Here is a 15,347-nt window from a genome sequence, read left to right as displayed (position 1 = left end):
CTATTCTGATATATGAATTACAACTATAAACAGCTAATAAAAATCTTACCTTTTTCTCCGATATTTGTCATTGTCACTGGAAAAAAAAAAGAAAAAAGGAGATAATAAAAATCTGTGTTTAAATAGCAAATGACGTAACTCAATATTTAAACTTTTTTTAGCCAAAGACGGAAGAGTAATCATCAAACAATACACGTTTAAGGTCACACACTATGAAGCTTTTATGCTGTGTACATTTATCACGAGAATAAGTACACAGTATCCATTGCTTATAAGGTTTATTTGGCTCTTCCCAGGCTCATTTCCTGATAACTAGGACCTCCAGCTATCTGAAGCTGCCAAAGTTTAATCCAAGAAAAGCCATCTCTGAAGAGCAGTTATTTCTTCTAACTGTGGTTGCACAGCTTTCACTCTTTATGTTCTTTATGTTGCAGTGCAGGCATCAGATTCTAGAGCTGGTTTTTGACAGCAATATTTGGTGATACCTTAGATTTTCAATGCATAAAAACTGAAAGTAGACAAAAGTTGCATTTCCTTTAAGAAATTGCCCACAGATTACAGGACAGTAAGAGAGTGAGAAAGGGCAAGTGTGTCAGGCATAGAAGGGGGCACACAGATATCACATATCAGTAATTGCATTTTCCTCTCTTGGTCATATTGTTCAAAATTACTATCCCACAACAGGTATCTCGGAGACATCAGAAATTCCAAAGATCAAAACCTCTTTTAACTCAAACCATGTATCCATCCCAGTTAAGCAGTGTACAAGCTGTGATACACTGATGCCTACAACAGGACAGTAGATACACAGAGCTCTCATCCACTCCTGTTTCCTAATAAAAATGATTGCACCAGGCTGATCTTCAAGCAGCAGGCACAAGGCAACTCCTACAGAAAAGCCCAAGAGCCATGCCATCTGACTGATGGATTAAGCACAGGCTTGGTGATTGAGTTAAAGCCAGCATTTAAACACATCCTGCACATTGCAAGGGTGGACCATGGCCCCAGACCTTAACTAATGCTCTGGGAGAGTGAACACTCACAAGTCTGCAGATGACACCACCCTGGGGACAGCAGTCCTGCTACGTGCAGGACTTCCATTGAGAGGGACCACGACAGGCTGGGGGAAGGAACCAACGGGGCCCTTATGAAATTCACGAGGGCAAAGACAAAGTCCTGCACCTGTGAAGAAGCCACCCCTGCAATGACACAGCCTGGGGCTGCTGGGCTGGAGCAGCTCTCTGGAAGAAGCCATGGGGCTGCTGGTGGGCAGCAGAAAGGGCCACCAGGCACATGGGTACCTCAGCAGGGCACTACTGCTGCTCAGCCAAGGGAGGAGTTTATCCCTTTCTGTGCAGCATTCATCAGACCAACCCAGAACCCTGCTGGGATTTGGGACCCCCAACACAACCAAGACAAGTTCAGGAGGAAGTGAAGAAGCTGGCAGGGACTCATCCTCTAGAGAGAGGCTGCACAGCCAGGGCTTGTCAGCCCTGGAGAAGACACGGTTTTGGGAGGGCCTCCCAGGAGGCACTGAGGAGCTGGGCTCTTCATACTGGCACAGAGTGGGATGAGAAGAGCCAGGGAGTGCAAGTTGAAATGAAAGGATCCGATCTGATAGAAGGAAAAACACTTCCACCATGGGAACCATTCACCAGCAGAGGAAGCTGTCCAGACATGGTGCTCAGGCTCCACCAGTGAAGTTTCTCAAGACTCAAACCAATAAAACCCTGAAGAACCTGATGTGACCTCACACCTAGCCCTGATTTGATCAGGAGGTTGGATTAGATGAGCTGAGGTCCTCTCAAACATGAATTATTCTACAATTCTGAAATTATAAAATAGGTCTATTAAAACAGAGATTTGACTATAGCTCTAGCAAAACAAGCATCTACCTTACCTGAGGTAAAGCAGTAAGCAATCGTCCTTATATACCTCCTCAAAAAAATCATAAAGATATCACAGAAGTTGCATAAACCACTATAAAATAGTATATTCTGCCTTCAGTTTTCTGAACTCTTTAGAATTTGATAAGCTGAATATTCACCTAGACAACTGCTAGAGAAATCTGAAAGAATGCACATGTACCTTTGACTCTGAGATGCAGACATGCTCCCCTACAATAAGTCAAAAGAATTGTAAAATTGTAAGAAAACAGCCACAAACCAGCTGATTGTTTACAAAACAAAAGACATCTTCAGAGCTGATATGCAATTTAAAAGTGATGGAGTTCTCAGATTAAGACAAATTAGCCACTATTAAAATTCTGATTTTCTTTCTCCACTTGGAACGGTCAGCAAAGCATGCAGAAATTTTGCCAATCTTCTTGCAGTAACTACTCTCTGCTAATTAAAAAGTCACAGCCAAGCACACATTGCAGAATCACCAGTTTCAAAACAAAATCTATTAAATCAACCTTCACAATAATTTGTGGTATTTTTCTCTCCTTACAAGAGAATGCCACAGAACACTGCTGTGAAAGCAATTGTAATCTTTTTTCTGCCCCTTATCTTTGGATAAAATGTATTTATTATTGTGTCTGAGACATCTAAATTTTACACAATGCCTACAAGTAAAGGACAGACAAATACAAATTTAGTCATTTCTACCACACAGCAAAGCTAAAATTCCTGTCCACCTCCAGGAGGAAATGCACTCCTCAGAGTCTACATGTGCAGAGAGGACTGTTTTCTCAGCTTTTACAGTATCTAGCCTGGAACCCAAATGCTCCTGACAGTCAGGACCATGAAGGCTCAAAAATGAGTGCCAAGATGTCCAGTTAACCCCAGGAGGGTGAGAACATGTTTTTGGGTTTTGGTTTGGTTTGTTTTTTTTTTTTTTTTTTTTTTAATATATGTATCTTGTCATTTTAATTTCTTTTACCATCGAGTAAAAATCAGAAGTTATTTCATGCACTCCTGAGCTGCAACCACTGTACAAGAGCAAAGCAGAGAGGAACCAGGCTGAAAAGAGATGCCAGTACCTTCAATCTTACCATCATTCTTCTCCACACATATTGCCACTGGTGTTTACAAGGAGACTGGCTGCACTGCCCAACAAGCATTCCACAGACAGTGACAGAAAGGAACTATGCAGGATATCCAGTAACCTGCATGAAGTGACGTACCAGTCCTTCTGCTCATGCCTTTTTAAATCACCTCTGGCAAAGGCTCCCTGGAGGAGGTACAGAGTGTAGGAAAGTAATGAACCAGCATCTTCAATACAACAGCACTAGAGAGGAAATAAAGGTGTGGGGTTTTTATTTTGTTGGTTTTTTTGGTTTTTTTTTTTTTTTTTTTTTTTTGGTTGAGGTTTTTTTGGTTTGGTTGCTGGCTCTTTTTTGGGGAGGGAGGGAGTGGGAGAACCTTTTGTTTTGCACCAATGTGGCAGAACTAACCAACAGGAAAAAAATGGCTCTTACAAATCAAACTTGCTCCTAAATTTCTCCTAAAGCTTTAAACTTTCTCACTTTGTTGAATGACCATGATACAAAGACTGTGAGAGTAACTACAAGGTGTTTACCCTAAGATCACACTAAAATTGTACTATTTAAGAACATGGAAAATAATTTTCTAATATGAAAAAAATCCTTTCATTTTCGATTTGATCAAATAAATGTTTGCTATTTTCCCTGCCTTCTGAATAGCACACAATATGTTTATTTAAACCAAATTTTATATTTTTTAGTAGAATCATTTGTATCAGTATTTCTGGCAGTTTTCTCATTTCTGTTTCAAGGGGTTACACTCACTGTGGTGAAAAGTAGGTCAGACTGTGCATTCTGTCATTAATAAATATCAGCTGAAATGCTGCAAATGCACTTGCTGATAGTTAAACAGCACAGAAATAATATGGGTTAAAAGCATTTATGTCTATGATGACTAAAATAAACACAAAGGACATGGCAATCCCAACTGCTAAGCAATTTCTGAGAGAAAACAGGGTAAATCCCTTTGAGACCAAAATGGAATGATACTCTTGTATACCCAGAGATTGAAATAATTATAAAAACATGACCTGTCTTCAGGAAATCATTAAAAAGTTACAGCTTTGTTTGCCTGAGGTACTGCAGGGGCCAATTTCATTAAGAATCACCCTTGCACTGCTAGAGCACCAGGATGCATTTACAGTTCAGTGCTAGCAGACTGTCACATCATTAGAGCCTCTCCGGTTCATTACGCAGCTCCCAGATGGTGCTCATCACAATTAGGGACAGACACAGCGCTTCAGCCACGGTAGATGCCAATTTCCTGAGCCACAAACATTGCTCCCTGCTTGTCACAAGCAGGCAGAAACAGGAACAGCACATCCAATAGTCAGTGCCACCAAGCAGAGGACAACTGCAAAGGTGACGGAATGCTGCGTTTCAAAACGATCTTAAAAAGTCCAGGATGGCCTCAATCACCAACTTAACTTGCTAGGAAGAGAAATCACATCACTAGGCACCTTGCACACTGGGTCAGACCAAGTGGAGTTCCCACTTCTTCGATTTCCACTTATTTTCTCCAGAAAGCTTAATTCTCACTCACCCATGTAAAAACTAGGTAGATGTCCATCTCCACATAGCTAGAGACATGGTAAGACACATAGCTAGCACAAACCCCGAAAGATTTTGAAAGATAAATTTCATATCAAAATATGCATTGGTTTTGTAGTGTTAAATTTTGCTTGACTTCTAAACCCAAAGTTTCTGAACTGTAAATGTAATGACTAGATTTAAAAATAAGGAAAAAATTTAAAAAGGGAAATGAGATAAAGCAAATAATATTTTAAAGCTGCAATGAAATTGGATCTACAAAATTTTGCTATCATATTTTATATACTTTTTTAAAATATTTAAATCTCTGGAATGGGAAAACAAGATAAATCTGATGAGACTCTGCAGCCACATCTATAAATAACTGGGTCTCTCAAACTTTTATGAAGTTTAACATCTTGGATCTGATTCACAAAACTAAGTACACATTTTATCTTTATAGTATATTTGAAGCTGTAAAACACTGATCTATAGATGCAGTTTTACTCAGCTCTGTGCATACATAAAAGTGTTTTATAGTTTTGACAAGTGTTCTGTCATTGCCTGCAATAGTCCTTTGGTAAAAATATCAGTGCTTGCAATAAAAACCTACCTCTCTGCTAGACAGAGCAGTGATTTGCATTGATTCAGAAAGACAAGGTGCCTCCAGTGCTTTGTTTCAGAACAAAAGTAATGAAAATATTTCCAGGATATTTAAGGTTGGCATAGGTAGCCATCAATAACCCATACATTTGCATTTGATGGTATTTGTAAATGTTTCAGAAGATTCATTTCAAGCCTGTGCCCATCAAACTGCACCACTGTCCACCTGCCAGCAGCAGCTGCTATTTGGCACCTTTGCAAGTAAGGTCACAAAACCACTGCTTTTGTATAGGGTATGACTAAGAACTGTCTTAATCCTTCTTCTTTACAAACTTCCCATTTACCTTCCAAGTCACAAACACAGACTGAATGAAAAGTGTCCGGCTCTGCCAAAGTTGCAGACTCTTGTGCTGCCAGTATTGCCAGACACTTTTCAGCAAACAAAAACTGCACCCTGACAAGAACAACTCCTGAAGTTATGTATCAAGCAGTGTTAAACCTTCACCTGAAAACATAATCTTGTCCAGTAACTATATCATAAACCTTGTTTTCAACTTCAAGCCATGGTTTACATTTCAAGGCACAAAACCCACTGGGCACTACATGGAGAGATAACCAGCCCTGCTTAACATAGACATCAATTCTGCTCCAGAGCTGTGGAATGGCAGCTGCCTTTGACAGTCTGAGAAAGCATTCAAATGAAATTTGGGAAATGCACAGGAGCACTGCTGGCTATAATTCAGAAGCCAATTCTACTTCAGCCACCAGTTTTGAAACTTTTCTCAAAGTAACCACAGACATCAGAAGAGGGGGAAAAAAAGAAGGTAGTATTTCTAAAATATGGAATAAAAATGCAAACTTTCTTGGACCACAGTACTTTTGTACCCTAGCAGCTAATGTGCAGACAGGGTATTATTTAACCAGTGTTTGACTACAGCCAACTGCAATGTTACAATGTACTTTGTATTTCTATAGCCAAACCTAAGCTCTAAATGGTTACAAGACATAAGCTGCAAGTACCATAAATCCTTTAATCTATCTGGAGAACATACTGAGCAAAGAGTTCAAATCCAGCTGACCAAATCCTGGGTCTAACTCTTTTTTTTTTAGCTTTTTTTCCCCCTCCCACCCTATCACATTCTATCTCCTTATTTGCTGCCACTTCTGATGCCCTGATGACACTCTGCCAAGCCCACAGGGCACGTATTAATCCTTCCTCTAAACTGTGATGAATTAAGCAGCTTTACATCCTGCTATAATTCCATCCCACTGATGGTTCACAGGGTCAAAAACCTCAATTCAGCACTAATCAATCTGATCCTCCAGCAAAAATCTTTCATGATCATTAACATCTTTAGCAGCTGGATGTCATTCCATGCTTTCTGAAGGTAGATGTGGATAGCTGTGGACAGAAACCAGTCACATATTCTACCCTAAAACCAAAGATGAGACTTATAAGCATTCCTGACAGTACTGTGAATGTCTTGTTGTATCCCCTCTTCAGCTATGCTCAAGTCATTTATTCTTTTCCAAATCAGGCAAATCACTCACCAGGTGGCAATATTTCCTCCCTTTCCCTTCACTGGAGTAGTCACAAAATGCTTATTGCTCGTTTGTTCCACAGTAAATCTATTTTCCTTCTTCAAAATTACAAATTCAAGCTGCATTTTCTGACAGGATTCCCTGAGCAAGAGCATTATCCTGTGAATTAAAATTAGTTCCATGTAAAAATGGATCAAAACTGAACAAAAACATCCACTTTCTATTGGATAGAGAATATCTACAGGATAACCCTTTCATCAGCTAAGCTGTTATTTTTCCTAAAAACATCTGTCACAACACTGTCAATTTTTTTACATTTTCCTTGTGATATGCACCTCCAAATCCTGAGCAGGTAGGAAAACAAAATGAAACAAAAGGATGTCAGTGTCTGCATTTGTCAAGAACATTTCTAACAAACAGCTGTCAGAAACTGCAATAACCACTGTCTCTGCCCTAGGTAAAGCATGGAATCAATAACTCCTCCAAGTCCCTTACTAACCTGAGTTAGAGATGCTTCTAAGAAGGGAAATGTAAGAATTTTTTTTTCTTTGCATGCGAAGTACGCAAAGATTTTAATAAACACCGAATGTTCATTTTCAGGTTTTCATAAAGAGTGAATCCAATGTGCATTTTCTGAGTACAGACACATGGATACAGGTGCTGGGGTTAAGTATTTAATTTGCACTCCATGCTCCTGTTGTCCCATGTATCCTAGGTTGAAATTTCAGTAGCTTGAGCTATCAAAGTTCACTGTACTCACTGTGTGCTGCTTGTATTTCCCCATCCTTTTTAGAGAAAGAACAATAAATCTATATCCCTTAGGATCTCATAAACACACTCAACTTATTTTTTAAGGGAAGAAACACTTAAAGACACAGTAATTTTAAACACAAAGTTATTCAGGGTGAAAAAAGAAGTACTACTACTAGACAGGGCTTGTGAGATGACACTACTGGCAAAATCAAGAGAATTGCACTGGATTAGAGGTAAGCAATTTTTAGTTGAGTGCTTTAAGACCAACTCATATACACATTTAATTCCAGTATTTGTTCTACATCCAGCAGAAAGAAGAGAACTATTTGCTAGTGCTCAACACCTTTCTCCTTCTTGTTAAAGGTTAAAGCTGCATGAGCACTTATGTGAATCCACTAATAAAAGAGACAGAACTCTAGACATGGCAATACTAGTGTTAAAAACAGTGGCCTCATTTTTCTGTTTATAAAACCCCTTTTTGTTTCTAAAATGCTACTCAGTACTGTAACTACTCAGCTTTAGGTATATAAGGAATCAGCTTAGTAGATTTCTTAAAAAAAAGAAGCCCCTTCTATAATGCTTGGATGAAATAAAAAAAAACAAACAACAACAGGATGAAATTAAAAAAAAACCCATCAAATAAACTCTAACAAAAAACCCCACAAATCCATTCAAAACACTACATTTGAAACACTTTCTCATTATTAAAAGCTCAAAGAGACCACTTACATTACAACAGGGTCCTTGCCAGGTCCTATTGCACAACAGTTAACACTGTTCCCTGTATGTTCTCAGCCCCAATGACAGAAAGCTGCAGAAAAAGCCCCAGCTATATATGTCCTCTTTAGCATTCAGTGCTGCAGGAATAAAAGAAGCACTGAACAGACAGGCTGGCTTCAAAGCACTGAAATGCTTACAGTCTATTCCTGCCGTTGGCTCTCGTTCCCTATGTTAGTTATTCCTTCTGTTGTTTACACTAAATATTCATTAGTAAGACAAAACATGAGCTTATTTTATTTTAATATGCCAAAAATGAGGGAAAACATCCAGATATAGATAAAAGATGGACTTACTGGAGATTGTGGATGACTATTACACTGAATTAAAAACCTGGTAAGCCAGCTCCCACTGGAACGTGTGGGGGTGGGTGGGAAACAAACAAACAAACAAACAAACCGCCCTTGTCCATTGAAAGGAGTTCAGTAAAAGATGCTTTAGCTGAGCCCCAGGATTTCACTTCCTCCCCCTCCCATTGCAGGCCTTTTGCTTTGAGGGGTTCTCAAGGAATCAGTGAACCACAGTTTATAGTCTGAAGCAAGTTTCAAGCATGTCATCTCTTTAAGAGGTACCTACTTTCAGGTAAGCTAAAACCCACTCTTTCCCTATTGTACAGTTATGCAAAATAAAAAATACAGTAGAATACTGAAGCAGTAGTGCCCAGAAGAAGCCTACTGCACCCTCCACAAGGCTGCATACATTAGAACATTAACTACAGAGAGGCTCTTCCCTGGAACATCCTTGCCCTCCTCGTGTCAGCTTACAGCTCTCCTTTCCAGGCTTGCTCAGTCAATTCCCAGAATCCAGGAAACAATTTGCTTCCTTGTGCTGGAGGTACACACTTCATTGTTCCTCTCATGAGGGCACAGTAACTTTATTGAAGAGTGTTGTTTAAAATGAACAGATTTGAGTGGTGTTAGCAAAGAAAAAAAATGCAAAAAGCCTAACCTCCAACACAGGAACTACAGCAAGTCTTGATACAAAAACCAGAGGTGCTAGGCCTGGCAATCACCTTTTGCTTAATTCCTCAACTGCTTTGCCAAGCATCCATAGGACAAAAATTCTACCAGTCTTCTATATGCAATTAAAAAAAGATAAAATCAAAAATTAGGTACTAGACTGATAAGATTTTCAACATCAACAGCTGAAAGCTAAGTACATCTAATTTATATTCCCGTGTGCCATTATGCTGACGCTGTTACTGAAACATCAGTGTGCCACACATTAGCCTCTAAAGATCAGATTCAGATACGGTTTTCTACAAGATACACCGTAACAGAACCAAAATCAGGAAAAAAAACTTCCAAACCAAGGGAGGCGGGTGAGCCGGTCATTTAAAACCCTTCTGGCTCGGCTGCTCTAATGCACACAAATCTCACATCACACCCAGCCCCCAGAGTGTGCTCAGGGATGCGCCTGACGCTCATGGTCAGGGGCCAAGGTGCGCGGCCAGGATGACTCCCCAGTGCACCGGCACGCTGCAGGTACAAGGAAGGGAGCAAGAAGTTGCGACAGCTGGGCATTTTATAGACAACTGAAGGGTGGCACAGGGAGACTCGCGGGTTTCCTGCTACCTATTCCTGTTTCCACGTCCGCCCCCAATAGCTCTACCTGTGTGTGTGTACATGTGTGTGCGCGGAAGGGACGGCGAACTCTGCTCAGCCGCCGGCACGGCCGGTCCCGCTTCCCGTGTCGGGGCCGGGACCGGCCGCACTCAGCGCGCCGCACGGAGGGAAACTCCCGCCTGTGGAGAGAGCGCCGTGCGCCGGCTCCCTCCTGCCGCGGGAGCGGGACCGGGCGCGATGGGTCACGGCGGACATCGGGCAGCGCGGATGTCGCTCTCCCGCCCAGGGGGCCGGGGCGCGGGGGAACCGGTCCAACCGAGCCCAGCCCAACCCAGCCCAGCCTCGGACACGGTCCGGGCGTGGCGGCGGCGGCGGCGGCGGCGGCAGCAGCAGCCGGGGGTGGCCCCGGCGCCGACAAACAACAGAGGCGGCCGCCCGTGCCCGTGCCCGTGCCGGTGCCGCCCGGCTGCGATACCCCGGCAGGGGCGGCGGCGCCCACCCGCGTCCCGCCCGCCCCCCGCCGCCGCGGCGGCACTCACGCAGGCAGAGCTGGGTGACATAGGCGTAGTAGGACCAGCAGAGGATGCTGGAGATGAAGAGCACCGGCACCCAGTAGAGCAGCCGCTGGCAGCGCCGCCGCACGCCGCCCCAAGCGCCCGGCGCCCCGGCTGCGGGCGGCGGCGGCGCCGCCATCTTCCCGCACCGCATCCCGCCGCTCGCTCGCTCCGGGGGCCCGGGCCCCGGCCGCGCTCCCCGCCGGAGCCCGCCCCGGCCCCACCTCCCGGCGCGGCCGCTCCTCCCACCGCCCGCCCGCCTTCCCCCGGGCTGGGCAGGGCCGGGCAGCGGGGGCAGAGCCGTCCGAGGGCCCGTGGCGTCCCCGCGGGGTCCGGGTGTCTGTGCCGGGCCGGGGACACGGACACGGACACGGGCACGGGCACGGGCACGGGCACGGCCGGCAGGTTCGGGGCGGCGGCGCAGCGGCCCCGCCCGGCGCAGGGCGCGGCTCCGGCCGCCACGTGTTTGGGCGCTGGGGCGGGCGGCGCCCTAGGCTCGACGCTGCTCCCTCATCATCCGCCTCTGACAGCGGGATGGCGACGCTTATCAGCGCCCTGCAAGCGCTTCAAAACGCCCGGTTACAGAAGCGCTGCCGCGTTCGCAAATAACGCTGCGGAGTGCAGCGAACAGGAGTGCGGGCTGCCGTGCCTTGGCGGGCAGGAGGCGGTGGGCGGCCGCTGTGGGCAGGCGTGGCTGGCTTGTGGCTTTTGGCAGCTGTTCGTGCCGGGGAAGGTGGCGGAAGGTTGTGCTGACTCACCCTTCCCCGAAAGGCTTCCCATTGCACTCATCGTAATGAAACGCTTGTGAACTATAACAGCAAACCCTGCCTGCGTTAGGTTGTGTGCACCTTAATCGTGGCTGAGTTATCATTGCAAAATCAGTAATGTCGAGCACGGCCTGTAGTGTTTCTGCAATCTGCTAGAATCTCAGAGCATCAGCGGTGCAGTAGGTGGGAAGTAGCTGGTTGATTAAAATGGGTTTGGACTTTGAAAAAAACCTTGTCTAATATCTCATGCAGGAGACTACACGTGAAGATAAGTAATCACTATCTGGAAGGCATACAACTGCCATTGATTGAGAAAAAGGCTGGGAAAGAAGAAAAAAAATTGGAGAAAATAAGACAGAACCAATGGTAGGTGTTGCTGGCAGGTTCCAGAGTAGAAAACGGAGTAGGTATAGTATGTTTGTTGAAGAGACATAAAAAAGAAGTTGACCATATGGCTGCAGTGTTTTTATGTGATGCAAAATCATGCACCCCTCTTACAGTAAGACCAAACTGAGTGATTTCAGTTAGCCACAATGAACTGAGTGAATGATCAACACATGATAATGTATTGAGAGGGATAATATATATATCCCATGGCAGTAAATCATCCTTGCCTATTCAGGAAAAAGGCTTGTATATCATTCTGAAGGGCTCAGCAAAACTGTCTCCTCAATGTACGGTTCTTACAGCAGAGGAATGAACAAAATATGCTACCAAAAGATTGGACCAGAATAATTTAAGAAAAGATTCTGCATAATGGCAAATTATGTATTATACATTTAAAGGTGAAGAGACAGGGAATGGTGCTGAAAAGCTAGATTTTATATTCCTGCATGCTATAGTTCTCAAACAAGAATAAAGAGACTGAGACCAACATGATGCGGACAATAAAAGCTTTTTATTTCACCTTAATTAATCGTACAAGTCATTGCTGAAGCCAGCATTTTAATAGAACATATAAAGGATTTTACTTTACTATGTTTTAAGGAAAACATCTGTGATTATTCAACATAGATTTTAAAAGCAGAAGGAGTAAGATTACCACTGCCTGAAGGCAAACCCCATGCTCTGCTGGCAAAAGTTAAAAGAAATGAAGGCAATTAAATTCATTTGATGGCTTTTTGCACTTATTTGGAAATACGTGCCAGTGACCTCTCTCAGGTGCCAAGGATAATGCATCTGTTGTGTCCTGTGTTTCCAGGGAGACATGTCTGTACCTTGAGAAGTTTGCAGCTAGATGCTGTGTATGTAAGGGTGAAGTAGGTTTTGCATCGCCTTAGGGGCTATGAAAAGATTTCTCCTGTAAACCATATTAAAATGCTGTATGTGACACAGGGCTCATTAACAACACATGCCAGGGAAACACAGTAAACACTAGAGAAAACTTTATAACATAGTCATTTATTCTTTGGAGTCATAGTTATTATAGAATATTATGCATATAGAGAGGTGGCAGTTTGCCAGGAATGTGGGAATAAAAAGATGATGAATTACAAAGGCCTTAAATTATATCGTACAAATTCTGTTCATAAGCTTTTCATTATCGCCTCATGGAAATGGGCTTGTGTAGTTCAGCATTCTACCTTTTCCATGGCCACTACCACCCTCTGCTCACTGCTCACTTTCACAGTAATCAGAATTCTCTTATTTCATATGCTAGTAATTACATGAATAATAGCTATAGTGTATGCTCCATATAACCATAGCTCCAAAATCATGGTTATCTGGTTCAAAATTAGTGAAATAAACAGGCAAACTTCACTTTAATTTAGATGGAACAAAAAATCTTGCCCTGACTAATACTCTGAATTACCTTGGAGCACCCTTTGGTCAGAGAGCTGTAAAGAATCCCTCTCTCCTGTCCTTGTGTCTTTTCCCCATGGACATAGGCTCTCTATCTCCTTTTCATATCCATAGTTGCTTTCTATTCCTTTCATGGCTCTCATCACTCTCCAGCTGGGACACAAGGCATCTTTTCTGATGTGCTTTTAATCCTCTCCCTTCCTCTGTGGTATGACCTGCAGAAATTTTAGGTAACAGCAGAAAAACTCAAGAACAAGCATATTCAATTGTGTTATGGCAGAAGTAAGTCTTGGGATAGTCCAAGCCATTGGGCATTAATGGAGAGGTTGCCCGAATCAGTGTACTTGGGCTTTGTCTCTACAGTGAGAGAGGTTACTTGGGACACAGGTTATTGCTGCTTGTATGAAATGTTCCAAAGAAAAAGAGAGGAAATGAAGGTAATTTTCTTGTCAGGAGCTGGGCTGAAGGAAGCTGGGGTTTGAGGAGGCAGCTTGAGTGTTTGGCAAATTGAAATAAAATGTTCTTGTCATAAGTGGTGCTGCTCAGGCTTTCCCCTCAGGCAAGGTATATGCAAATGATTGCTGGTAGAGTTTTTAAAATGTGTCTCTCCTGGCATACATTTGGGTATTTCTAACATTGCTGCTTCTGACATTTCTCTGTACCCAGTTGTGCAAAGGGATGTTAAAGGAAGGGGTCACCACCCATAGCTCTGGGGCTGGGCATCGTCCTCCCTGCTGGCCCCCAGCGTGGGGACCTGATGTCTGTGTCCCTGGCTGGTGAAAGTGGCTGCTGCTCTCCTGCTCAGCCAGCAGCAGCTTCAACAGCACCTCTGCCCAGGCTCACACAAGCACCAACAGCCTGCCCCTCTGTTGAGGGCTCACACAAGCACCAACAGCCTGCCCCTCTGCCCAGGCTCACACAAGCACCAACAGCCTGCACCTCTGTTAAGGGCTCACACAAGTACCAACAGCCTGCACCTCTGTTAAGGGCTCACACAAATACCAACAGCCTGCGCCTCTGTTAAGGGCTCACACAGGTACCAACAGCCTGCCCCTCTGCCCAGGCTCACACAGGTACCAGCAGCCTGCACCTCTGTTAAGGGCTCACACAAGCACCAACAGCCTGCGCCTCTGTTAAGGGCTCACACAAGCACCAACAGCCTGCCCCTCTGTTAAGGGCTCACACAGGTACCAACAGCCTGCCCCTCTGCCCAGGCTCACACAAGCACCAACAGCCTGCACCTCTGTTAAGGGCTCACACAAGCACCAACAGCCTTTCCCCTTCTCCCCTGAGGCTGACAAGGCTGAGGGCCACTGGTGAAACGCACACGCCTCCCTCCTCTCCGCCCTCACCAGCACATGCATTGTTGCAGATCCCCAAGGCATGGCCTCCCTGGTTGTCTGATAGCCCTGCCCAGATCCTAGACCTTCTTACCTGCTGCACAGTCCCAAATCACCAGCAGTCCAGCTTGGTGCTCAGTGCATTCTGAAACAAGCATCCTCCCTCCCCACATACCCTGGCCAAGTACTCTGGCCGACCAGGGCTGTCCCTGTTGTTGTCTCTGTGAGTGTTGTCTGGTACATTGTACATCTCTAGGTTTGGCTTCCTCCCTTTGTCATTCCACTTGATAAGGTCCTTGATCAGATGACATTAGTGAAGCAGGCACTCCCTCCTTCCATTTGCTCTGACTGGTAGATTCCAGCTGGGTTCAGGTATAGAATGGAGAGTGAAAACTCTGCCTCTTTCTGAGGAAGGCATCTTGACATGCTTAGTATGCAGTCCTAATTAAAAACAACTCCTTTGCAAGTCAAGAGAGGGCTCTTCTCCTCTCTGTAAGCAATCTGATACGATGGAATACTTCCTCCCCCGCCAGGTCCCATGTATTCAGTGGAGGAGGAGGAAGAGTAGGACAGGAAAACACATATTTACTCCTACACAAGTGCAATACACAGAGCAGCAGCTAGAAGCAGGAATACACATAGACAGACTGACAGGCACACAGCACTCACTGAGTGAACCAGCAGCCCTGCAGGGATGCTCCTTGCCTTCCTGACAGTGACTGTGCTGCTTGCATATCCCCAGAATGTTTGGGTGTGGGACCACACTTACCACACACAGGAAATCTCCACAACATTTCTGGCATAAAATATTACCAGGAAAATGTATCTTGTATCCCAGCTGGAGTTTGGGACCATCTGTGTATGGTTGATAGCTCCTGGCTACATGAAAACCAGCAGCTAAGGAGCCTCCCTAGTCTCAGGCTATCTGTCAAATGTACTTTCATTGAAGGGCTGGCCCAAATGTGTTCAATTCCTTGCTTGGCCTCTCAACCCGGCTTAGTACTTAATTATTTGCAACTGTTTTGATATCCAAACTTAACTGTTATTGTATGATTTTTTTTTCTTAATTTTTTGTGGCAATTTTCCTTGTTCTCCACAGGAGAGGCACACTTAGCTCCTTTCCAATT

The 15,347-nt window shown here is 44.3% G+C and overlaps 1 protein-coding gene across 1 annotated transcript in view; it reads right to left on the bottom strand.

The window, feature by feature from the left end:
- The window catches only part of ZDHHC2 (zinc finger DHHC-type palmitoyltransferase 2), a 35,348-nt gene extending 24,868 nt beyond the window's left edge, over positions 1-10,480 (bottom strand). Inside the window, exons 1-2 of the mRNA XM_059470879.1 lie at positions 10,296-10,480; positions 50-76 (exon numbers count right to left, since the gene is read on the bottom strand). Coding sequence (XP_059326862.1) covers positions 50-76; positions 10,296-10,464 — 196 coding nt within the window. The 5' untranslated portion in view covers positions 10,465-10,480. The remainder of the gene's footprint in view (positions 1-49; positions 77-10,295) is intronic.
- Between the last annotated feature and the right edge of the window lie 4,867 nt (positions 10,481-15,347).

This window comes from Ammospiza nelsoni, chromosome 4 (assembly GCF_027579445.1).
Source record: "Ammospiza nelsoni isolate bAmmNel1 chromosome 4, bAmmNel1.pri, whole genome shotgun sequence".
NCBI classification, from domain to species: domain Eukaryota; kingdom Metazoa; phylum Chordata; class Aves; order Passeriformes; family Passerellidae; genus Ammospiza; species Ammospiza nelsoni.
This window is presented reverse-complemented; position numbering and strand designations above follow the sequence as displayed.